Source organism: Anomaloglossus baeobatrachus, chromosome 7, assembly GCF_048569485.1.
Source record: "Anomaloglossus baeobatrachus isolate aAnoBae1 chromosome 7, aAnoBae1.hap1, whole genome shotgun sequence".
Classification (NCBI taxonomy): Eukaryota; Metazoa; Chordata; class Amphibia; order Anura; family Aromobatidae; genus Anomaloglossus; species Anomaloglossus baeobatrachus.
The window spans coordinates 52,719,944-52,744,842 of NC_134359.1; the positions used below are offsets into that span (position 1 = coordinate 52,719,944).

At 45.3% G+C, this 24,899-nt stretch overlaps 1 protein-coding gene across 1 annotated transcript in view; it reads right to left on the reverse strand.

The window, feature by feature from the left end:
- Positions 1-216: 216 nt before the first annotated feature.
- STK39 (serine/threonine kinase 39) overlaps positions 217-24,899 on the reverse strand; it is a 511,018-nt gene continuing 486,335 nt past the window's right edge. Inside the window, exons 17-18 of the mRNA XM_075318852.1 lie at positions 6,896-6,960; positions 217-895 (exon numbers count right to left, since the gene is read on the reverse strand). Coding sequence (XP_075174967.1) covers positions 821-895; positions 6,896-6,960 — 140 coding nt within the window. The 3' untranslated portion in view covers positions 217-820. The remainder of the gene's footprint in view (positions 896-6,895; positions 6,961-24,899) is intronic.

Below are 24,899 nucleotides of genomic sequence, written 5' to 3' on the forward strand. Positions count from 1 at the left end.
AGGTACCCACGCTAGCGATATCGGGACCGATATCGCAGCGTGTAAAGTAGCCTTTACTCCTTGATTGATGGTTGCTCTGCCAACACTGTTAAACTACTCAGCTCTTTGGACTTATTCCACAATATTAGCTGGAGTGACAGAAGCTTCAGATCTACAAATAGCTCTTCAGCCTCATTTGCATATAAATTCAAACATTGATTTCTGAGTAACAAGAATGGACTGGCTATATGAAGGTATGATTGGACTTGTTGAGAGATATAAACGGGCATATAAATAATTCTGCAGATGAAATCCTGCTGACAGATTGCTTTTAACCACAAGTATCCACTGTATGAGCAATTCATAAACGTAGGAAAATAAATTTCACAGTTCCTTATACATCTAGGATTCAAGTTTGGCTAATAAATCTTTTTTTTTTTTAGTTTCTTTCAAATATTCATTTTAAAATAATATAGAAAATAGGAAGTCTTCATAATAAACAATGCAATTAAAATCTAGAATTTACAGTGAGAGCAGATATAGACATCCTATAGAAAATTCCACGTCGGAAGCAACCAATAAATACAGCCGTTATCTAGTGCATCGTTTTCTTTCTTGCTTTGTACAGGGAGATGGTAAATTTGATTGCTGGGTGACATCGGTTAATCTCTTTTTGGATAGCAGCAGTGATTACAGTCGTGATTTCGTCTTGTGAACTTTGTGAATTTTTAGATTTGAAGTAAATCTTGCATGTTACGATTCTTTTATTCCTTTTTTCTTGTTCGCTCCTCTAGGATAGCCAAAAATGATGGGACGCCATCAGGGACCACATTGCAGGTAATCAAGTGATGCTCAACTGAGCGAAACCAATCAATTTGACTTCATCAGGAATTTCTGTCCCATCACAACCGGACACCTATGACAACAGAAGAGACAAATCAGGGGGACAGTTTCAAACCAACTTGAATATTTTTTCAGATTTACACAAGAAGCTTTAAGGAAGGCATTGGAAGTTTCAACCATTCCGATTGTATATGTCATTTGTTTTACGCACAAGGATACCTAGAGACAGACCTGTGCACCGATTCATCAAGACCGGTTTTGTTCATGCTGGTCTTAATGAAGGGCTCGATGGAGTCAGAGGTGTCTAATTCCTTACGAGGTGAACGCCTCTTAAAGAATCTGGTGCATCTGAAAAGTGGCCTGTGCCTCCATGCTCTTTGACCCAAACTTTACTCTAGTCAGAGCCTGGAGTAAAGGCCACTTTACACGATGCGATCGGTATCGATATCGCTAGCGAGCGTACCCGCCCCCGTCGGTTGTTCATCACGGGCAAATCGCTGCCCGTGGCGCACAACATCTCTTACACCCGTCACACATACTTACCTTTCCTGCAACATCACTGTGGCCGGCGAACTGCCTCCTTTCTAAGGGGGCAGTTCATGCGGCGTCACAGCGACATCACACGGCAGCCGTACAATAGAAGCGGAGGGGTGGAGATGAGCGGGCAGAACATCCCGCCCACCTCCTTCCTTCCTCATTGCCAGCTGCCGAAGGTACGATGTAGTTCCTCGTTCCTGCGGTGTCACACATAGCGATGTGTGCTGCTGCAGGAACGATGAACAACCTGCGTCCTGCAACAGCAACGATATTCAGGAAAGGAACGACGCGTCAACGATAAGGTGAGTAATTTTGTTAACGGACGTTCGTGCGTTTCACACGCAACGACGCCGCTAACAAGGCCGGATGTGAGTCACGAATTCCTTGACCCCAACGACATCTCGTTAACGACGTCGTTGCATGTAAAGCGGCCTTAAGATTATTGGCATAAGGTATGCCCCAGTTCATCAATGTGAGGTGTGACACAGTAAAGTGTATGACGGTAGATGGGAGATACAAGTATATTCCTCTTAGCAAGTGCCTTTTGCACTGGTGAGCTGCAAGGAAGAGGTAAACCCCTGGTTTGAACCTTCTCTGCTAGTCCGGGTTTTTGGGACAATGCCCGACTTGCACAGCTACAGGATTAGGACAGCATAAATAGACAGTCTTAACTCCTCAGTAGTCTGGGTGTTTGGGCTGGAAAGCTGAAGCAGGTTTTGTGGGAATAACATACCTGAATGGACTGGCACATCCCTATTCTATGCTGTTTAACAAGCTAGACTTTTGCTTTACATATGTGTGAAAAAAGACTGATTTGGTAGATGGGAGATATACTCCTCTTAGCAAATGCCTTTTGCACTGGTAAGCAGCAAGGAAGAGGTCAAACTCTGTCCTGGACCTTCTCTGCTAGTCCGTGTTTTTGGGGCAACGCCTGGGTTGCACAGCTGCAGCATTAGGACAGCATAAATAGACAGCCCCACTTCAGTAGTGGGGATCTTTGGGCTGGAAAGCTGAAGCAGTTTTTGTGTGAATTTCATACCTGTATGGACTGGTACGTCTTTATTCTATGCTGTTTAACAAGGTAGACTTTTGCTTTACATACGTGTGTGGAAATAAACTTTTTTTTTTCTGTTTATTACTAGTGTGAATAAAACACTGAGTTTTGGACTGAAAACCGGTGTGTGCCTCTTTACTGCGTCCCGGTCATTGCCTACTAGAGCTCATTACCTCCATATCTGCTGTGGCTGCAATGCAAGAGCAAACAAACAAGAAAGTGCGCATCTTGCAGAAGCTAATGTGGGCAAATATGTAACATATTTATTTTTGGACGTTCCATTACTACTATGATAAAGGGGTTGTCCAGTGAAAACAAGTAAAAATCTATTAGCAGAATAGGTCATAAATGGAGATGAGCAAGCCCGAGGTTCGGTGTTTATACCAAACAGAGACTACATAACAAACAGAGTTCAGGAGCTTTACAAACTACTCAGTGAGTATCATTGCGCCCGAGTACGCTCAGTGTTCAGCCCTGTGTGACCCACGTGCAGTGTTTGATCAGCTCACACTGGAGGTAACAACAGCTTGATCGGATGTAGTGTGCACCTCCAAAATAAGGAAAACCTCACCCACCCCTGAAAGTGATCTGTTTATGGCTGGCTGCATGTGGGCTGGAGACTCGAACTGCCCAGTTAGTTACTTCCATTGGGGTTCAGGTCAAGTTCTGGTCCCAAACCATTCTTAATTTAAAGATCAGCTGCACCCACCGAACCGAACTTCCAAGAGTCCGCTTATCTCTAGTCATAAATTGCTGATCGGTGGACGTCTCACCACTGGAACCCACCTGACCTATCATCTCCATTACAAAATGGTATGGTAGATCAGGTACTCAACCATCAGCCCCGAGTGCAGCATAAAATAGGGACAGAAAACCCTGTTTTGAGCATTTTTGTCCCTTAAAAGTCACTGTTTTATCTGTTGAAGCTCTGCTAGTCCTCTCTGATTATCTTTGTCTAACCCTTGGGTGGCACGGTGGCTCAGTGGTTACAGTGCTGGGGTCCTGGGTTCAAATCCCACCAAGGACAACATCTGCAAGGAGTTTGTATGTTCTCCCCGTGTTTGCGTGCGTTTCCTCCGGGTTCTCTGGTTTCCTCCCACACTCCAAAGACCTACAGATAGGGACTCTGGATTGTGAGCCCCAATGGGACAGTGTTGCCAATGTATGTAAAGCGCTGTGGAATTAATAGCGCTATATAAAAGAATAGATATTATTATTAATAACTAGGGATGATCGAATACTTCGATTATTCGGCTTCGCGAATATTTTCTGAATACCTCACCGCTATTCGACTATTCGATGCGCAATGTAAGTCTATGGTAAGCCCGAATAGTTGTTATTCGGGTTTCCCATAGACTTACATTGCGCATCGATTATTCGCGAATAGTCGAATAGTGTTGAGGTATTCGGAAAATATTCGTGAAGCCGAATAATCGAAGTATTCGATCATCCCTATTAATAACCCTTCCTGTAACAATGATTGACACCTTTCTGTGTGCACTGTGCACAGACAGACAGCTGTTAATTTATGGTTGTGATAGGAGTAGCCAGAGTTCATGAACATAGAGCAAGAACTGCATTGAGAAGACTAGCAGAGGTGCAGCAAATAAAAGTTATTTTATCAAAACTACATCAGAAGCCCAATAATGGACACGTCACTGGATTCAGAGGAGACAGCAGAAACCTGGTGACCGGTTCTGTTAAAGTGCTGCTATATCTGATCTAAATCTTTATATAGCTATGTAACCAAATGATGTTAGAATACTAGATCTCACACCTCGTTACGCTAGCGCACCGGTCTATCTAATGCATTAATTAGGCATTGTGTTTACTTGGAAATACTAATATAAAAGATAATCACATATTATACCCAGGCAACCTTATCTTCAGCTGTCACCTGATTGTTGGTTATAATACAAGCAGCAAGAGTTAATCAAATACATAAGCATTTTGGAGGATTTATGATTGAAATCACTGACCTTCTGTAAGTCATGGACGCCTCAGGCTCCGGGAATTTGTTATACGGTTCCGAGGTTTAATTGCACTTGTGCTGTTGTCACACTTACATTACCAGTGATCAGTCGAATGTTTGTGCTCAATCTATATCTGTGAGCCGAAAGATCAAGTGTTGTGTGGAATGAGGCGGAATGCACAATAAGTGGAGTGTTTATGTCTCGTAATGTGAAGTATCGTCAGACGGATGAACCGAGCTTTTATCATTGTTCGGAATCATTTTTATAAATACCATCACATATTACATGTCTGTAAATCCATGTAACAAGGACAAACTAATAACTGAATCCACAGGAGATTTGTAAAGGTCTGAGATAAATGCTAGAATAGAAGGCACATCTGCACCCACGAGGCAACCAGGTGGCTGAAGAATAGTGCGCCAGATGCGGAGGATCAGAGTTGGTGACTTTTTTTCCTCAAATGATCATTGTAAAAAAAATTTGCAAAACCAAAGGAAATTATATAACATGTCCGTGTGTAGCTGTGAGACCTTACTGAGGAATCAGAGGGTCTGGGTCATGTCTTCACTCTTCACGCCACCTGATAAGCTTTATGGGCCAATTAGTGACAATGTCAGGTTGTTGCATTGATGAGATATTAAGCTATCTCATCTTTTACTTTGTTTTTGGTGCATTTTGACGCCGCAAGGATGCACATAAATGCATGCGTTTACTTCTCCAAGCAAAGTCTATGAGATTTCTATTTGGCTGTCCGCACACTTCATCTTTTTTTGGCTGTATCTTGGCTGCACTTTTGAAGACGAAGCCAAGATGCAGCATGTCAATTCTTTTTGCGCCTTGTCCCTGTGTTTCTGCTTTTCAGACAGATCAATCCCCCGCTGACCCTGGTATGTGGCTAGATGCCGGTTCCCATAAAGTCAATGGGGACCAGAATCTGGTGTAAAGTGGTAGGAGCAAGCGCATCATACTTACCAAATCACCAGTGTGGCTGTCACAGTGCTCCTGTGGCCGGTCATTCATTTCCCGGGCTGCTCATTACCTTCATTGAATATGCACTGCTTTCCCCATCCACCAGTGGCTGTGATTGGATGCAGTCAGACGAGATCCCACCCTGAGTGACAGCGTGTCTGACTGCAACCAATCACTGATGCTGGTGAGCTGGTCTTTACCGTACAGTAAAATAAATAAATAAAATAAATTGGTGTAGGATCCCCCCATGTTTTGGTACCAGCACAGATAAAGCCCAAAAGTTAGGGGTTTGTATTCTCAGGTTGGGGATTCCCATGGTTATTGGGTGCCCCCCAGCCTAAAAATATCAGCCAGCAGCTGCCCGGAATGGCCACATTCATTAGATGTGACAGTCCCAACACTTTACCCGGCTCTTCCTGCATTGCCCTGGTGTGGTTGCAATCGGGGTAATAAGGAGTTAATAACAGCCCACAGCTGCCACTAAGTACCAGATTAGAAATAGCAGGCGTCTACCCAAGACACCGCCCATCACTAATTTGTAAGTGAAATGAAATAAACTCAAACACCGAAATAATGCTTTATTTGGAATAAAAAACTAAAAAGCACCCTCTTCCACCACTTTATTAACCCCAACACAATCCTCCAGGTCCCATGTAATCCAAAAGAGGAACCACGACGCTTCCAGCACTGCTACATATCTTAAGCTCACAGCGGCCGCCGTAGAATAGGATTGCCCGCTGTGAAGTTTAGGCCACAACTGAAAGCGGTGACATCACTGAGGTTACACTGTCAATGTACAATCTCTACAGAGAGCTTGGTGTGGGTGAGTGCAGCTCTCCGGGCTCTGCTACATGGATGAATACAAAAATTCTGATTGTGTCAGAACAGCTGCACCCAGATATCTAAGTGATACATTGTTGGATTTAGGATGCCCTTGTCTACATTATACTGCTGTCAGATGAAGTAGCAAAAACCTGCTGACAGATTCCCTTTAATAAACTATGGCCAGATTCATCATCGCCTTTGTGCCTTTTTCTGTGTTTTGCACCTTTTATTTTTGTTTTCACTTAATTCATTATTCTATTTGAGCCATTTTTGAAGTACATTTTTTATGTGCTCACCTGTTTTGTTTTTTTGTTTGTTTGTTGGTTTTCTGCTTTTTGGGAAGAGCCTTGTAATTCCAGATGTTTTAGCCTTTTTAAAAAGTGGCAAATTGTGGCACAACTGCACTCCTGACCCCCTTCCCAGGTGTATTTTTGAGTACATCACAGTTTGGGCACAAATTTTATTGCCAAAAATAAAAATTTTTTTTTACAAAAACATAAAGAAAGCCTGCTTTTAACTTTGCACCAAATTCATAAATCACATGCGCCAAATTGATGAATTTGACATCAAAAGCGACAAGTAATTCCACAAGACATAAAAGGAAAGTGGCTTAAAAAAGAATGGAAATCATGAATCAGGGGCTTTATCTTGTTTTTTTTTAGCTTTATTATCTAATGTATTATATTTGTATTTGGAGATGTAATAACAGACTTACCAACTTAAATGTTAAGGATTTATATGATGCTGGATCATCTATCATCTTTTGCAAATTAGCAGCAACTGCAAGAAAACAAAAACACATGTAGTAACAACATAGTACACAAATAATGACTTCTTATTTTAAGAACACATAAACATTAACTATTGTACCAGTTGTATGGACATAAGGGAGGAAAGTCAATTTTCTGTACTTTCCTATTTCACCGACCACATTTTCCACCACAACTTTGTTTTTTTGGTGGAATTTAGAGACGGAGATAAGAACAAACCTCATATTTTAAATTATTAGAATACTAAAAAGTGATTTCCAATCAAGTCCTTGGGAAGGTCTTCCTTACACAAGTGATTTGATAAGTTTAAATAATTGTCAATTTAATTTGTAAAAATAGGAAGCTTTGCAAGAAATCTGCTTTTTTTTCCTCCTGGACTGATCATTTATTCCCAAATGCTCAATTCACGGATAAAATCAGTATTCAGTGAGGAGGGAATTTTACATTACAGAGATAGATGGCCGATGCTACGCATAAAGCGGACTTTACACGCTACAATTTATCTAATGATGTGTTGGCGGGGTCACGTCGTAAGTGACGCACATCCGGCATCGTAAGGTACATTGTAGCGTGTGAAACCTCCGTGCTATTGCGATTGAACGTTAAAATGTTGATCGCATGCACGTCGTTCAATTACTAAAAATTGAACGTCCGGTTGTTCAATGTTCCCGGGGCAGCACACATCGCAGTGTGTGACACCCCGGGAACGATGAACAGATCTTACCTGCGTCCTGCGGCTCCTGTCGGCAATGTGGAAAAAATGAAGTGGGCGGGATGTTTACATCCCGCTCATCTCCGCCCCTCCGCTTCTATTGGCCGGCTGCCGCGTGACGTCACCTCCCACTCCAGGAAGTGGATGTTCGCCGCCCACATCGAGGTCGTATGGAAGGTAAGTACGTCTGACGGGAAAGAATCGTTTGTGCGACACGGTCAACAAATTGAACGCGCCGCACATACGATGGGTGCGGGTCACATCGCATACGATATCGTATGCGAAATTGTAAGGTGTAAAGCAGGTTTTAGTGTCACAATTCTGTGCAGAGTATCTTGCACACTAGGAAATGCTCTGCTGCACTTTCCTGGACCGCTTAGCCAGCTGTGAAATTATTCCTCTGTGCACAGCATCTTGCACAGTAGGAGATGCTCTGCGGTGTTTTCCTGGGCTACTGGCTAGCAGGTTGATTGACAGCACAAGACTCCATGCAGGTTCTGTGAAGTGCTGATCTCCATCTTCCTGGTAATTACTATGCTTCTTTACTGAGCATGCTCTCCCAGAACCTCGCCAGTCATACATTTTGGTTTTATAGTTGCGCTGTTAGCCTGTTAGCCTGTGTTTCTCCATGTGTTCTGATCTTTGTTTCTTGACCCCGGACCATTGTGTGATGCCACTCTGCCCTCTCCCTGTTCTTGTCGTGATCTTCTGGCTTTGGACTTCGGACAGTTCCCTGACCACATCTCTATCTTCTCCCTGAATATATTACATACCTTCCTGGAATACTGATCCTCAGATTGAGACCTGACTGGCTTCTGTGTACTCCCTGTGTTCATATGTGTCTGTCCGTTACCTGACCCCAGCTTGCCTGACTACTCTTCCGTCTGTAATATCTGTAAGTAGTAACTAGCATTGCATTCAGATTTCATGTAAAGATGGAGGGAGAAGATGAGGGGGGAGGAGCTAGATGCAGAGCCCCACCCCCGTCCCCTCACATCTACATAGAATCTCATCAACACCAACTGTCATCTCCTATCTAGTTAATGGGAAAGTTGGTGTCCATAGAGATTTTACCCATGAATTGACAATTTTGAAAATTATTGATTTGTTCTGGTGGCGATAGAATCAGATTTATCTGATGAGACAGAATACAAATGTTCTCACTTTTATATATACTATTGACTTATATAATAAAAATTAAAACAATGGTTGTTCATAAAGTAAATAATTGATTAGCACATGTTTTTTTTTTTTACGGGAAATTCTCAAGACACAACCTCTTGGGATTTCTTGAAGATAGGATTGAAAAAAAATCTCTGGCATCAAAGAACCTGAATTTAGTTCTTTGGAATAAACAGAAGACAGCGTCTACCACCGAGACAATGAAAGACTCTATCAATCATTTCTACCACTATCAGTCAAACTCTGTTGAGAATTGTCAAACTTGGAGGATATTTCACGTTTTGAATTGTTGATTTATGTTGATTGAAGGCATCATAAATGCAGAAAAGTACAAATACGTCAATAGAAGTACAAATACAAGTACTAATACATCATGTAATACCCACTGAGAAAAAAAAATCAATTTTACAGGATACTAGAACCAAGAAACAATGGTGAAGATCAACACATATATTTATTGAATACATTTCTGATGTTCTCAGAACAATGTTCTCCAGTGTCATTCTGTAACATTAATGAATATGTAGAAAAACATAGATTATGGGAAGCAGAAAATGGTCTCAACTTCAAAGATATGACTTTAGACTCCTTTATAGAGATGAGCGAACCTGAGGTTCGGTGTTTGGACCGAACACAGACTTTTCCTACAAAACAGAGTTTAGGTGCTTTACATATGCAAACTACTCGCAGGAGCATCACTGTGCTCAGGTACCCAACCACCCCAGAAGTGATATGTTTATGGCTGGCTGAATGTGGCCGGAGACCCAAACTACCCAATTAGTGACTTCCTTTGGGGTTCAGGTCAAGACTGGGTCTTATATCTTAAGTCCGGCTGACCCTGCCGAACCGAACTTCCACAGGTCTACTCATCTCTAATGCTGACCACTCAAACGAGCATCACTGTGCTTGGGTACACTCGGTGCTCACCCAGTGTGAGCTGCTTGCAGTATCTGATCAGCTCGCACTGGGGGTAACAACAGCGTGATCAGATGTAGTGTGCACCAAACAAAAAAAAAAGTGAAAAAACCTTGCCCACCTGCCCCCGGAAGTGATCTGTTTATGGATGGCTGCATGTGGACAGAGACTTGAACTACCCAATTCGAGACTTCCTTTGGGGTTCAGGTTAAGTCCAGGTCCCAAACCGAACTTTATCTAAAGTCCGGTTGCACCCATCGAACCAAACTTCCATGGATTCGTTCATTTCTACTCATTTACAAGAAGCTGCAAATATGTCCTTACATATGTGAGAACATTCTAGGTCAAGACTTATAAAACGCCCTCTTCGGATGCCTGAAAAACTGCAACCACTCTCCAGTGGAATATAGAAACTGTGACAAAGGCAAAGAATGAACAAACAAAATAATAAAAATATATATCTAGTTTTTGAGACTTCCATCTAAAGCTGGTTGCTAAACTTTCCATATGACAGTAGTGTGACAATGACAAACCTTATATATGGGAGTGTTGTTGTCACGGCCAAGGATAGAAGCTATACCGGCTTTATAGTACAATAGAAAGGGAAGGGGAAATGAATGCCCTATCTATAAGGAAAGGGGGAAGTGTTGACCCCTGACAACAACTTACAGCTCACCCTCACTGCCCTCATCAGCCCTATACAGGTTCCACACCTGTTGCCAAGCAGGAATACCTCACCCTAGGAAAACCCTGATCTGGGCCCTAAGTAAGGATGGAAAGGATGATCTCTTTGTCAACACCAGTAACGCTAAGGGGGACAAATGCAAACAATACAGGGAAAACACAAATGCTACCACCTGAGCCCAGGTAGATAGCAAAAGTCAAACACCTTTCTTAGGAGCAGCTACCACAGAAGTCACTGGAACAACAAGAGCAGATGATCACTGCTGACCACAGCCAGGAACTACTACAAACCGCACCTAAACCACCCCAGGGTGATGTTTATAAAGGAAGTCAGAGGCTTGCAACAGAGAGGAAAAACTGACAGGTCATAGAGTCCGCTGCTGCAGATAAAGGGAACTGTCACATAACAACACATGCTGCCAATCTCTGGGATTTACTAACATTAGCTGAAATTGGACTGTCAGCTGGCAGTGACACCTCCATGACAAGCCGTGACAGTTGCTTTTAGACAAGGAAGTTCCCTTATTAGGTGACCTCTTGAGGGGAAACCTGTCACCCAATTTTTTATTTTTTTTTTTTGCTTTAGAGCATTTTACCTTGATGAGAAACGTTTGAAAATTGAAAGGACATTTCATCTAAGGACAATAGTTTACGACTAGCCGAGTTCAAAGAAGGCAAATTCTCAACATAGCGTATAGGAAATGGAGGTTATATTGCCACTTCTATCAATTTCATGATCAATGCCTTCCTGCTTGGGGTTATATAACAATACTTTGCATTCCGGCTCTGTTCAGCCGCTGCAGCACAGAAAGTGTATTGAACAACATCCCCTGCAGAGATGATGTTCTTGTATGCTGATTGCCCTAATTTTGGCAATATGAGTAATTTCTTTTTAGAACAAGCTGTTCCATCTGACTGTTAGTGCTATAATTCGGTGGCTATTACTTTGTACCTCTTACTCCGAACCAATATTACTAAATAAACAGATTTTGTGTTCATACAGAAGCCAATCTGCTCGGCAATATTTGGCAAACCTTGCACAGCGCTACGTGTGTTTAAAGAAATTGTAAGTCGCATATAAAGCACAATAAACTTGTCGTACTTTAATCTACTAATTATATATTTCTGAATAACTTCACAGTTTATGGCGGAGATACATGATTTCCACACATTTTATTAGGCTGTAATTATTGAATTAAAGAGTATTAGGGTCAATGCGAAATGGGTGGTTCATTTCTTTAAAGACAATTATAAGGATTTATAAATACACATATACACAAATCTAAGCGCTATTTCAAGATACATTGCACAGATCAATAAAGCACTGATATAAGGAACTTTGTAATATACCTTATAAGAGAAAAATGCCTCTTTCTTTACTTATAAGTATTGATTTTTCTAGTAGGTGTTTTATCTCACTGTATTCACAGCTACACTCTTCAGTACTTCTATATAATACTGTAATGTAGCTCTGTCAGTGGTCAACTGGCAACTATAAAAATGGCTACCATGGATAGGCTTCGTGCAAGCCACTCCGCTTACCGGATCCCAGGGGTTGTCCTGGCCTGCACTCATTAAACTCTACAAAGAATCAGGAATTACAGAGTCCTAGGGCCATAAAGTTAGGGGCACGTCGCGAAATCGCTACTGTGATGTCGTCGGGGTCAAATCGAAAGTGACGCACATCCGGCGCAGGTAACGATGGCTCAACGTGTAAAGCCTAGATGCACTGATGAACGATCGCAAAAGCGTCGAAAATCGGTGATCTGTGTAGTGACGGTCATTTCCATAATTTCGCTGCAGCGACAGGTACGATGTTGTTCCTCGTTCCTGCGGCAGCACACATCGCTGTGTATAAAGGAGCGAGGAACATTTCCTTACCTGCGTCCCGCCTGCAATACGGAAGGAAGGAGGTGGGCGGGATGTTTACGTCCCGCTCATCTCCGCCCCTCTGCTTCTATTGGCCGCCTGCCGTGTGATGTCGCTGTGAAGCCGCACGACCCGCCCCCTTAACAAGGAGGCGGGTCGCCGGCCAGAGCGATGTCACAGGGCAGGTAAGTGCAAGTGAAGCTGCCATAGCGATAATGTTTGCTACGGCAGCCATCACAAGATATTGCATCTGCGACGGGGGCGGGGACTATCGCGCCCGGCATTGCTACAATCGTCTAGCGATGTCGCAGCGTACAAAGTACCCCTTAGTTGCTAGCCGATGTTGCAGGCTGGCAGGAGTAGTCAGCTAACTGGGCCACAATTAGGAGGACAGAGAAGCTACGAAATCAGAAGACACAAGAATAGTCAGTAAACAATCCGAGCTCAAGACAGGAAACATGTTTGTATAGAGCCTAGTGCATGGGTGCAAGGGAACACAGGAGGCACAGGTTTTCTAAAGAGTTCTTATACTACTTCATACAAGTAAGTGCACAAAACAAGAGAAGGGTTAAACAGTTCCAAGGTGCAGAGACTGAAAACAAGGTAAGCAGGAATAGATCCTCAAAGTTCACCAGAAATCTCCAGTTATATTAAGTCTTAAGGCTGCTTTACACGCAGCGACATTGCTAGCAATGTTGCTCGTGAAAGTGTACCGCCCTGAGGTCTCGGCTGCGATCGCCGAGCCACTCGGATCCGTGCTCTTACTGCGGGTGGTGGCTCGAGCCTCTAACGGACCATGAGGTTGCGTCGCTCTGCAAGGGAGTAGGCGATACACGTAGGGGATTTGGGTGAGGAGTTCCACGGCCGGGGCCGTTTGGTTTGGATTGTAAGTTCGTGACGCCACCCACAGGTTGTGGTGAATGGATGGACACCACCGCTGCCGTTAACTAGGCCTCCCGGGGACGATGTTGCGCAGCTTGTTGTTGACCCCTCCATGGGTAGGGGAGCGATGGTCCCGGGGGCCCGAGGGAGGTGCTGAGGTGGGGGAGCGGGTTGGACGCTGGTGAGGTGCGGCGCGGTGTGCGGCCCGAAGGCACTGGTGTACTCACTCTAACACAATACACTTGAGTCTCTGGTAAACCAAACGGAGTGATGAACGGAGCCCGCAGCCGGCTGCAGCTTCTGCCGGTATAGGTTAGTGGTTTCCGCCCTTCTCCTGCACCTCTGTGTGTAAATGTTTGACTCCTATGCCTAGACACCGGTAGTCCACATCCCGACTTGTATATGCCGTAGGAGCCCGTTTGCCCGCAGACGCTGGCCCTTTGGGTCACTATGCCTTGGCGGTGGCTCTACCCTGTATGGTTGGGCTGTTGTCTTCTAACGGGTCTTGTGTGGGATAGGTCCTTAAGTCCAGTCCACAATCAGTTGATTTGACTCGGCCCTGTCGGTTCGGGGCTTCGTCTGGGTCTGAGTACCCCACCTGGTGCTCCGGTTTCCAATCGGCTCCCCGATTTGGTACCGGCGGGCCACCGCCCGACCCCGGTCCCTACGGTTCCACCGGCTGTAATCCCAACTCCTGCAGGCGGCCGCCACCGTCTGCTCCTGCAGGCGGCCACCACCATCTGCCTCCTTGCCAAGGGTGACTGGGCTCCGACCCAGCCACCGGAGTAGTCTATGGCAGGCCTGGGCACAGGTCTGCCCTTGGACACAACCTCTCTCCTCACTGTCAAAACTACTCTGCACTGTCAACTTGAACTTGTGTCTCTGTTTTCCTGCCTCCAGGCCTGTGAACTCCTCGGTGGGCGGAGCCAACCACCTGGCTCCACCCCCTGGTGTGGACATCAAACCTGGAGGGTGGTGACAAGGTTTTTAGTTTGACTGATGTCGCATAATCGGGAGGTGGTGTGGTGTTGTGTGTGACTACCTGGGACGACCTGACTAGTCCAGGGCGTTACATTCCCCCTTGGTTTAATGCAGACTGTCCGCGGGCTGCCCGTCCATCACCGGTTTATTTTTGTTTCTGAAAAAATAGAAAAACGGGAACATAGTACAAGTATACTAACATTTGTACAAACTTTTCAACACTTTTAGCTTTTCAGATCTTCCCTTACGGGAGGCACATACTTGAACGTTGCAAAACGGTAAAACATTTTTATTGTTACGGGAAACGGGTCCGGGTCCTTCACTCACCCACCCAAACAACCTAGCCTTGACGCTGCCCCTAAGAAGTGGGCAGCACCCCTTTTCCCCAATCCAGGAACGGGCCCAGGTGTGTTTAACGGGACGGGTGCAGGTTTCACAGTCCTTTCAGAGGTCCCACATTCAGGGGACCCCTGACACGGAGGATGGCCACCGGTTGTAGTGGTGGCGGGTCTCGGCCAACAGCTTCCCGCAGACCCATCCTCCAGTCTCCCTCTCCGGAGGCGGTGAAACCGGAAGGCCGGTTAAGGGAGATTTATTTACAAGCCCAATAGTTTTTGGGTGGCCTGCCAGTTCTCGGCCTTGTCTTTTGTAAAAACAGGGGCAAAACAAAGTCCCAACGGGGACGGGCAGTAGGTTCCCAACGGGGACTGTGTCACATGGGCAGCCGGGTTCTGCTGCCTTTAACTTTCTTCATCCTCCTCGTATTCAGCCTCAATGGTCACTCCAAGGCTGTACGGCGGGGGAGGGGACTGGGGCACTGCGACCCTCTCTCAGGCGGACATCCAGGGCAAACCAGCCCCTCTCCCCACAATGACGGGAATATTGGACCAAGTCACCGGGTAACATGTCACGATCCGGGTGACCATAGGGTAGGTGTGGGTTTACATCTCTGCGGGAGAAGAACCCTTCAGCCTCCAGGCTGGGCTCATAAATGAACCCCCATATGCGGTCCCGGTCAAACCTCCGGACCTGGCCTTGGTACTTTTGGCCTCGTACCCGGTAGGTGGCACTCCGCAGGTTGTCCTTCTCCTGGATCGTGCGGGCGAGGATTTTGGCTTTCCTTCTTTCGCAGGCCTCAATTTCCCGGCCCGTCTGGTTTGGCCGCCGCTCCCAATACGGGGCGTCTGCGTGCCCGGGGTCTCTACGGGTGGGGGTCTGGCCCAGCTGGAGCTCCTCGGTGGCGTCCACGACCGTCACCCTCTGGGGGAACTCCGCTGCATCGCGGCCAGCTCTGCTGCCTTGCAGCGGCCTGCCCTCGGGACCTCAGCCAAGGCCCTAGACCCGGGAACGGCCTGCCTCACCTTCGGGGCCTTCTTCCGGGTGACGCTCTCCCCCTCGGCCGAGCGGACTGCTGGGGCCTCTCTGGGCGTCGCCTTTGCCGGGACTGGCGGGATCACGTCCGGGACGGGCACCTGCATGGCAACGGGGTTGGTGCGGGCCGGGTATATGACCGTCCGCGAGCCGCGTCTACAGGCGGGTCCTCATGGGCAGTTGGGGCGGATTCCACCCCCGGTGTCGGGGGCGGGGGCCCGAGCGGGAGGGCAGCCGCAGCTGGAACAGGCTGTGGAGGAGGCGACAGGGGAAGGGGGGGAAGACCGGGTCCCTCAGCCGCAGCGACCGGTCCCTCCAGGACATAGGGGCGTAGGTCGCCAACTCGCTCCTCCAATTTCGCCTCCATCTCGCGTGCCCGCACAGCCGAAGCTAGCTCCCCCATCTCGGTTGCCCACTGCTCCATTAAGTACCTCACCTTTACTTGTAGGCGGCAGCACATCAGAGTTGTCCGGGCTTCCACCCACGCCACTGTTCTGGGTGCGGGTTCCGAAGTAGTCTATGGCAGGCCTGGGCGCAGGTCTGCCCTTGGACACAACCTCTCTCCTCACTGTCAAAACTACTCTGCACTGTCAACTTGAACTTGTGTCTCTGTTTTCCCGCCTCCAGGCCTGTGAACTCCTTGGTGGGCGGAGCCAACCACCTGGCTACGCCCCCTGGTGTGGACATCAAACCTGGAGGATGGTGACAAGGTTTTTAGTTTGACTGATGTCACCTAATCGGGAGGGGGTGTGGTGTTGTGTGTGACTACCTGGGACGACCTGACTAGTCCAGGGCGTCACAAAAGCACCCGCCCCCATCGTTTGTGCGTCATGGGCAAATCGCTGCCCGTGGCGCACAATATCGCTAGGAAGCGTCACACATACTTACCTTCCTAGCGATGTCGCTGTGGGCGACGAACAACCTCTTTTTTAAGGGGGAGGTTCGTGCGCCGTCACAGTGACGTCACACAGCAGCCCGCCAATAGAAGACGCCCACCTTGTTGCCGGCAAGACGCAGGTACGTTGTTCGTCGTTTCTGGGGTGTCACACATAGCGATGTGTGCTGCCTCAGGAACGACCAACAACCTGCGTCCTGAACCAGCAACGATATTTGCGAAATGAACGACGTGTCAACGATCAACGATTTGGTGAGTATTTTTGATAGTTAGCGGACGCTCATAGGTGTCACACGCAACGACGTCGCTAACAAGGCCGGATGTGCGTCACGAATTCCGTGACCCCACCGATATCTCGTTAGCGATATCGTTGCATGTAAAGCGGCCTTTACTGTCTTGTAAGTGTCTGTGGCAGAGCATAAGGGTTCCTGTGCAAACACAAGTTCAATGGATCCGAAGCAGAGGCTGGCTGAAAGCTCATTAGTCCCAAAGACTTCAGGAGACCAGGTCACAGACAGGCTGCAAACAGCATTCAGAAGCACTGGTCCATCAGGTTAAGGCCCCCTTCACACATCAGTTTTTTGCCATCAGTCTCAATCCATTAACCCCTCCACGACCAGCCGATTTTTTGCTTTCCGTTTTTTTTTTCGCCATTCTTTTTCTGAGAGACGTAACTTTTTTATTATTCAGTCAATATGGTCATGTGAGGGCTCATTGTTTGTGGAACAAGCTGTACTTTTAAATGAAACCATTAGTTTTACCATATAGTGTACTGGATAACGGCAAAAAAATTCCAATTGCAGAAAAATTGCAAAAAAAGTGTGATAGCACTATTGTTTTTGAGATATTTTATTCACTGTGTTCACTATATGGTAAAACTGATGTGTGGGTGTGATGCCTCAGGTCAGTGCGAGTTCGTGGACACCAAACATGAATAGGTTTACTTTTATATAAGGGGTTAAAAAAAAAATCGGAAGTTTGTCCGAAAAAAGTGGCGCACATTTTACGCCATATTCCGTGACCCGTAGCGTTCACATTTTTCAAGATCTATGATTCAGTGACGGCTTATTTTTTGCGTCTCGAGCTTACGTTTTTTAACGGTACCATTTTTGCGCAGATACTACGTTTTGATCGCCTCTTAGTGCATTTTGCGCAAAAGTTGTGGCGACAAAAAAAGTCGTTTTGACGTTTGGAATTTTTTTGCCGCTACGCCGTATACTGATCAGATGAATTGATTTTATATTTTGATAGATCGGGCGTTTCTGAACGCGGCGATACCAAATGTGTGTATATTTTTTATTTTTTTAACCCTTTAATTTTCAATGGGGCGAATGGGGGGTGATTTGAACGTTTAGGTTTTTTTTTTAATTTTTTAAAACTTTTTTTTTAACTTTTTTTTTATTTTACTAGTCCCCCTAGGGGGCTATTGCGATCAGCAATCCGATCGCTCTTATCTATTTGCTGATCACAGCTATACAGCTGTAAACAGCAGATACGCTCACTTTCTTTTTCACTGTGCCGTGGGCACAGCGAAAGTGAAAGCAATTCATGTGTAGTACAGGACATCACATGACCCTTTGCTACCATGACAACTATCGGAAGTCACGTGATCGCGTCAAGTGACTTCCGGTATTGGGCGGTAAGTAAAAGTTTACCGCGATCGCGCTTATAATGGCGCTGTCACATATTGACAGCACCATTTAAGGGGTTAAACGGCACGAGCAGATAACGATTCTGCTCGTGCCTAGCAGGCACACATCTCAGCTGTGAGAATCAGCTGAGATGTGCGTCGATCGCGGCAGACCGCGGGCAATAACGTTATGACCGCTAGGACGTAATTTTACGGCCCGCGGTTATTAAGGGGTTAAATTTAGAAAAAAACTGATCCAGCCGCTGCATCCGTTTTATTCTTATCGACTTGTATTAGCGACAGATGGCCTCATGTATCCATCAAAAAATGTTTGTCCGTCGGACGGAAACAACGTCCACAGTAACGTTTTTTTGTGTACGTCGAAAAAACAGACAACGACGTCCGTCGTTTGATAGAATGGAAGCCTATGGGCGCAGGATCCATTGTCATCCGTCAAATAACGGAATCTTGCAACGGATTCCATTTTTTTTAACTGAGCATGCTTTAATTTCTTATTTAGCCCCCAGCTAGTCGGATCCATTAAAAACAGATCTATCGCATCAGTTTAGCCACAATCTGCGACGGATCCGTCAAGAAAACGGACTGTGAGCAGGGAGTTGATTACTCCAGCTGAACAGCACAGTCACCCATACAGCCACAGGACGGTGCTACTGGTCCCAGCCACCCTAATCTTAGTGGATGGAATTAAACACCTACTGTGATACAAGTATCAAATCTCTCAGAATTATATGTATTTTACAACCGGGAGAGAAAATAATTAAAACCACAATATTATTAGAATAGTATAAAAAGGTGATATGGCCTATGAGAATGTTAAAATTAAAACCTCATATATATCTTTGTCGACAAAGCAATATCAATGTATAAGTAGCCAACACTCATAATAAAATTGTTGGCTCTCACCCAATTGAGACACTATTGTATCACAGTCCGGAGGGCATCAGGTTAGGTTACAGTCATACACGTTGATAAGCTCCTGCCCTTACGGGGCAGTACCCAAGTGTTGGTCTGCCTTGGTCTAAACACAAACCAGTAAAAATCCATTCCGACGCGTTTCATCCTCAGTAACGAGGACTAATCGGGAGAGTGTATCTGCGGAGTGCTCATAGAGGGGTCCAATAATGAGAGCCTGAGGAACCCCTAGACGGGCACCAACCAGATAAGCTAAAGAGGTGAGGTTTTAATTTCAACAATCTCTTACTTAGACCACCACAGCAGCAAATAATACCTATCCACTAACTGGAAAGATGAAAGAAGGGTAGAAGTAAGGGAGCATTATCCTTTCCATTACCCTAGATCACCACCTTTACACGCTACGATATATCCTACGATATGTCGTCGGGATCACGTCGTTAGTGATGCACATCCGGCATCGTTTGACATATCGTAGCGTGTGACAGCTACGAGCGACTGTGAACGAGCAAAAATACTCACCTTATCGTTGCTCGTTGACACGTCGCTCATTTTCAAAATATCGAACGTTCTTCTGCGCGCCGGTTGTTCATTGTTCCCGAGGCAGCACACATCGCTCCGTGTGACACCCCGGGAATGATGAACTGCAGCTTACCTGCGTCCCGCCGGCAATGTGGAAGGAAGGAGGTGGGCGGGCTGTTACGTCCCACTCATCTCCGTCCCTCCTCGTCTATTGGCCGGCCGCTGTGTGACGTTGCTGACGCCGAACGTCCCTCCCCGTTCAGGAAGTGAATGTTCGCTGCCCACAGCGAGGTCGTTTGGAAGGTAAGTATGTGTAACGAGGGGTTACTGACTTTGTGCGACAACAAATTGCCCGTGCTGCACAAACGGGGGTGGGTGCGATCGCAAATGCGATTGCACGATTAATTGCAGCATGTAAAGCAGGCTTAAAGGCAGCTGGATACATCTGAAATATAAATTTAATATTAAAATATTTTAGAAACAAAAAAAGTTAAAATAGACAGATAAAAAAAAAATAAATTGAATATATAATTATAAGGCAATAGACCTTTCCCTTCATAGTCCAAGTCTATTACACAAAAATGTATTCCCGAATCCTGAGTAGAAGACTTGCTGCTATTTATCCACATTTTATAAACTGTTTGCACGGCTATTAGAATTCTTAACGTGAGTTAAATCTTGACAGCACAATTACAGACAGTATCGGTTTATGCCCTCTTAGACTATTTTGTTTTATGACAAACAGATTCAGACAAGCGGTAAATTTAACCACATGAAACAGTTCCCATCAAGCATCTTTCAAAACAGCAATGACGACTCAATGGCTGTATTTTTCACCTAATAAAATGATCAAGAATGAACAAAGATTTTGCTTTCTTGAGACTAAGAAGGAAAAAAGCTCATAGAACACAATGTATAAATAAGATAATTGCAAACAATCTGCATATTTATAGGTTAACCAGAGCTATGTTTAATAATTTATCAAATCTATGGCAATGTATTTATAAAAGTTGCAATACTAGTAACAGGTAATTGGTGATTTATTAAAAAAAATCCAGGAACACATCCAGCGTGCATACAACAGCATTCTGCAAGAACATTTCATCCCATCTCTCATGTCAGATAGTGGGACCAACATTTGTCTTGCAAAAGAACAATTACGCACAACTAGTGATGGTTGATTACTAATCTAGGGCTTAAGGGGGCTTTACACGCTACGATATCGTTAATGTTTTGTCGTCGGGGTCAAGTTGTTAGTGACGCACATCCGGCGTCATTAACGATATTGCAGCGTGTGACACTGACCAGCGACCTTAAGCGACCTCAAAAATGGTGAAAATCGTTCATAATGGAGAGGTCGTCCCAAACTCAAAAATCGGTAAGGGTTGTTTATCCAGGTGGTTCATCGCTTATGCGACAGCACACATCGCTATGTGTGACACCGCAGGAGCGAGGAACGTCTCCTTACCTGCCGCCGGCCACAATGAGGAAGGAAGGAGGTGGGCGGGATGTTACGTCCTGCTCATCTCCGCCCCTCCACTTTGATTGGCCGGTCGCTTAGTGACGTTGCGGTGACGTCGCTGTGATGCCAAACGTCCCTCCCCCTTGAAGGAGGGATTGTTCGGCAGTCACAGCGACGCCGCCGACCAGGTAAGTATGTGTGACGCTGCCGTAGCGATAATGTTCGCTACGGCAGCGGTCACAAACAATCGCATGCAGGACGGGGGCGGTTACTTACACGCTCGCTATCGCTACAAATTGCTAGCGATATCGCTAACGTGTAAAGCCCCCTTTAGTAGCATCTGTGAGCTGTCAATTCCTTATCACCCCAATTGCCACTGTACCAGGGCAATGCAAGAGAGCTCGATAAAGTTCCGGGATTGTCGCAGCTAATGGATGCAACAATCCTGGGCGGCTGCCAGTTGCTATTTATAGGCAGGGTGGGCCCTATAACTATTGGTCTCCCCAGTCTAAGAATACCGGCCCCCAGCTGTTGGTTTTATCATGGCTGTTTCAAAATTGGGGGGTGGGGACATTTAATAAAAAAAAAAAAAAAGCCACACAAGGTCACAGGGTGGCAGGCGCAGGGAAGGTCGGTAAGAATAATACTCCTGCTCTTATCCCCCTAGCCCTTTCTACCACCAATTTACATCAATTTTTAAAATTATTTAATTTTTTTTTTTTAAAGCCGCATGTGGTGCCTCTTATTTTGATACACACCCAAGATAAGCACATGGCTGGTGGCTACAGAGGGTGCGGTTTTTAGTATTATATTTCAAATAAAGGATTTTTTCGATGTTTGCATTTATTTCTTTTTTGTTACAGGATTAGTAATTGGGGGTCCCATACACCCATACCCATTACTAATCTAGGGCTTAGTGGCAGCTGTGAGCTGTTATTAACCACTTATACTACCCCAATTGCCACGCACCAGGGCAATCGGGATAGCCAGGTACAGTGCAAGGATTGTCACATCTAATGGATGCAATAATTCTGGGCGGCTATTTTTAGTCTGGTGAGGGCCCAATTATACTGAGCAATTGGTCGGAGCTGTCTGAACTTCACTTGTTGAAAAAGGGGCCCAATAACCATGGTTCTCCCCAGTCAGAGAATACCAGCCTCCAGCTGTCGGCTTTATATTGGCTAGATATAAAAAAATGGGGGAAACCACATGTTGTTTTTTAAAATTATTTAATTAAATAATTAAAAAAAAGCCACATAGGGTCCCAGGGTGACAGCCAAGGGGAAGGTCGGTAAGTATAATGCTCCTGTTCTAATCCCCCTAGCCCTTTCTACCACCACTTTACAGCACAATGTTTGAGTCCTCAAAGACTTATATGAGGTTCGGCGTCAGGGCAAATGTTCAGTTCAAGTCCAGTCCCGATCAAGTCCAGTCCCGATCCAGATTTTTTTTAAGTCTGGCTGAACCCGCCGAACCTGGACATCTGTGAGTTCATCCATCTCTAGCAAAGTCAATTTATCAATATAGTACAAACGCTTGGTATTAAATGTGTTTTTCACACTGCTATATTCTATTCTATGCTGAGAACATCAGCAGTGTACGCCATGGTTTAATAATTTTCAAAATATGTTACATAAAATAATCATTATAAATTAAAAAGCTGGAAGGAAACAATTTCAAAGTCAGGAGAATTTAGACTATTGCTGAACCAATTCTCTAATTGGCCTGCCTGAGATAGAGTCTGCTTTTTCTATTCTTTAAAAAAATAACATTGCTATCACCCCCTCTCAAGGCAACCTCTGTAAAGGTGTGAGTCACCAGAAAATGAGCATTTAAATGACCTTTCACCAATTTTTTTTTATGTGAAACTGGTAAAGGCATACTCCCAAAAGAATTGCCGTAGTACCGTAATTGAAGCGAAAGATGGTCCGACAAAGTATTGACTCAGGGAGCTGAATACGAATGCACGTCATAATTATCAGAATTATATTGTCTATATATTTAGAAAATTGTATCATTTGCCTTTCACTTCACAAATACAATACTTGTTACTGTGGGTATATCACATAAAATCCCAAATAAATATGTTTACGGATGTGACATAAAAAAAAGTGTGCAAAAGCTTACGGGGTATGAATACTTTTTCCAGGTTGTGTATATGGCAAGGCCACGTTTCATTTGACCCAATCAATATATTATCTCGGTCTGTAGATACATTAATTTGATTTGCCCATCCAATTGTTTGCTGATAGCAAACTTAAAGGGAACCTGTCAGGTCCCTTATGCGTTCTCATCTAGAAGCAGGGTGATGTGTGGCCTAGTAACCACTTCCTACCCATCCCTGTGTTGTAATATTGTGTAATATGAATGTATAAAAATAAGTTTTATTACTTATGTGTTCAGTATGTATATGAGCAAGGGCTCTAGCTTCCTGGGCATTGCATCGCTCTGTGGGCGTTTGCTTGTTTTCCGTGGTATGACGCCCCTGTGAGCATGATACCATGGATTTACATGATCAACGTTTCCGTCGTTTCTTGAGATCCTGGGCATGCGCACTTACCATTCAAGCAGCCTTCTTATGTGGATGCTTGCTTCCTGGCTTCAGATGCGCACTGCGCATGATCAGAAGACTCCTGCGGTTCCGGTCATGCGCTGTCTTGGCTGTTTACTTGCCTGCTTCAGATGCGCTCTGCGCATGACCTAAACCACAGTCTTCTGAGCATGCGCAGTGTGCGTTTGAAGCCGAGAAGCAAGCACATGGATAAGAAAGCTGCGGGAATGACGCCCCTGTGAGCATGATGCCATGGATTTACATGATCAACATTTCCGTCATTCCTTGAGATCCTGGGCGTGCGCACTTACCATTCAAGCAGCCTTCTTATGTGGATGCTTGCTTCCCGGCTTCAGATGCGCACTGCGCATGATCAGAAGACTCCTGCGGTTCCGGTCATGCGCTGTCTTGGCTGTTTACTTGCCTGCTTCAGATGCGCTCTGCGTATGACCTAAACCACAGTCTTCTGAGCATGCGCAGTGTGCGTTTGAAGCCGAGAAGCAAGCACATGGATAAGAAACCTGCGGGAATGGTAAGCGCGGGATCTCATGGAGAGACGGGGACTTTGCTCATGTAAATCCATGGTATCACGCCCACAGGGGCGTCATACCATGGAAAACATGCAAACGCACACAGGGCGAGGTGACACCCAGGGGACTAGACCTTCTGCTCATTTACATATACGGAACACATAAGTAATAAAATATATTTTTATACATTCATATTACACAATATTACAACACAGGGATGGGTAGGAAGGGGTTACTAGGCCACACATCACACTGCTTCTAGATTAGAACGCATATGGGACCTGACATGTTCCCTTTAATGTTTGGACAGGAGCTTTCCCCATCTTTTAAATGTTGCTTTTTTTTCTTCATACAGAGTTAAACATCAGAAAACAGTGGAAGTAGATCCGGAGTCCAAAGACAAGTGGTTCCTCTCCCTCCTCCGTATCCTTTGGTCCCATACGACGAGTAAATTATGCACTATGGATAGAAGATAACTTGCTTTTTGCTGGGGAACTGACTGCAGGGACTCAAATGATCCCAAAAATATTACATTTTCCAGAAGACTGGAGAGGTGAGTGCATTTGCACATCACCACCACCACTCTTTTCATTGTGTATTGTCTTGGTGGAGTCGTCTGTGACGTACCCGGAAGGCAATAAATATAGTGGTCTCATTCGGGGCATTTCAGTGCCCCAACCTTGGGATTGGTGGATGGTCCAGAGATCGGACCCCATGGATCTGCAAGTTATGTGCTAATTTGGGACAATCCGTTCAAATGATAAAAATGATGATTGTAAAAACTGAGTGTGAATGAGAATACCTCTACCCACCAAGAGAGGTCCAATGCC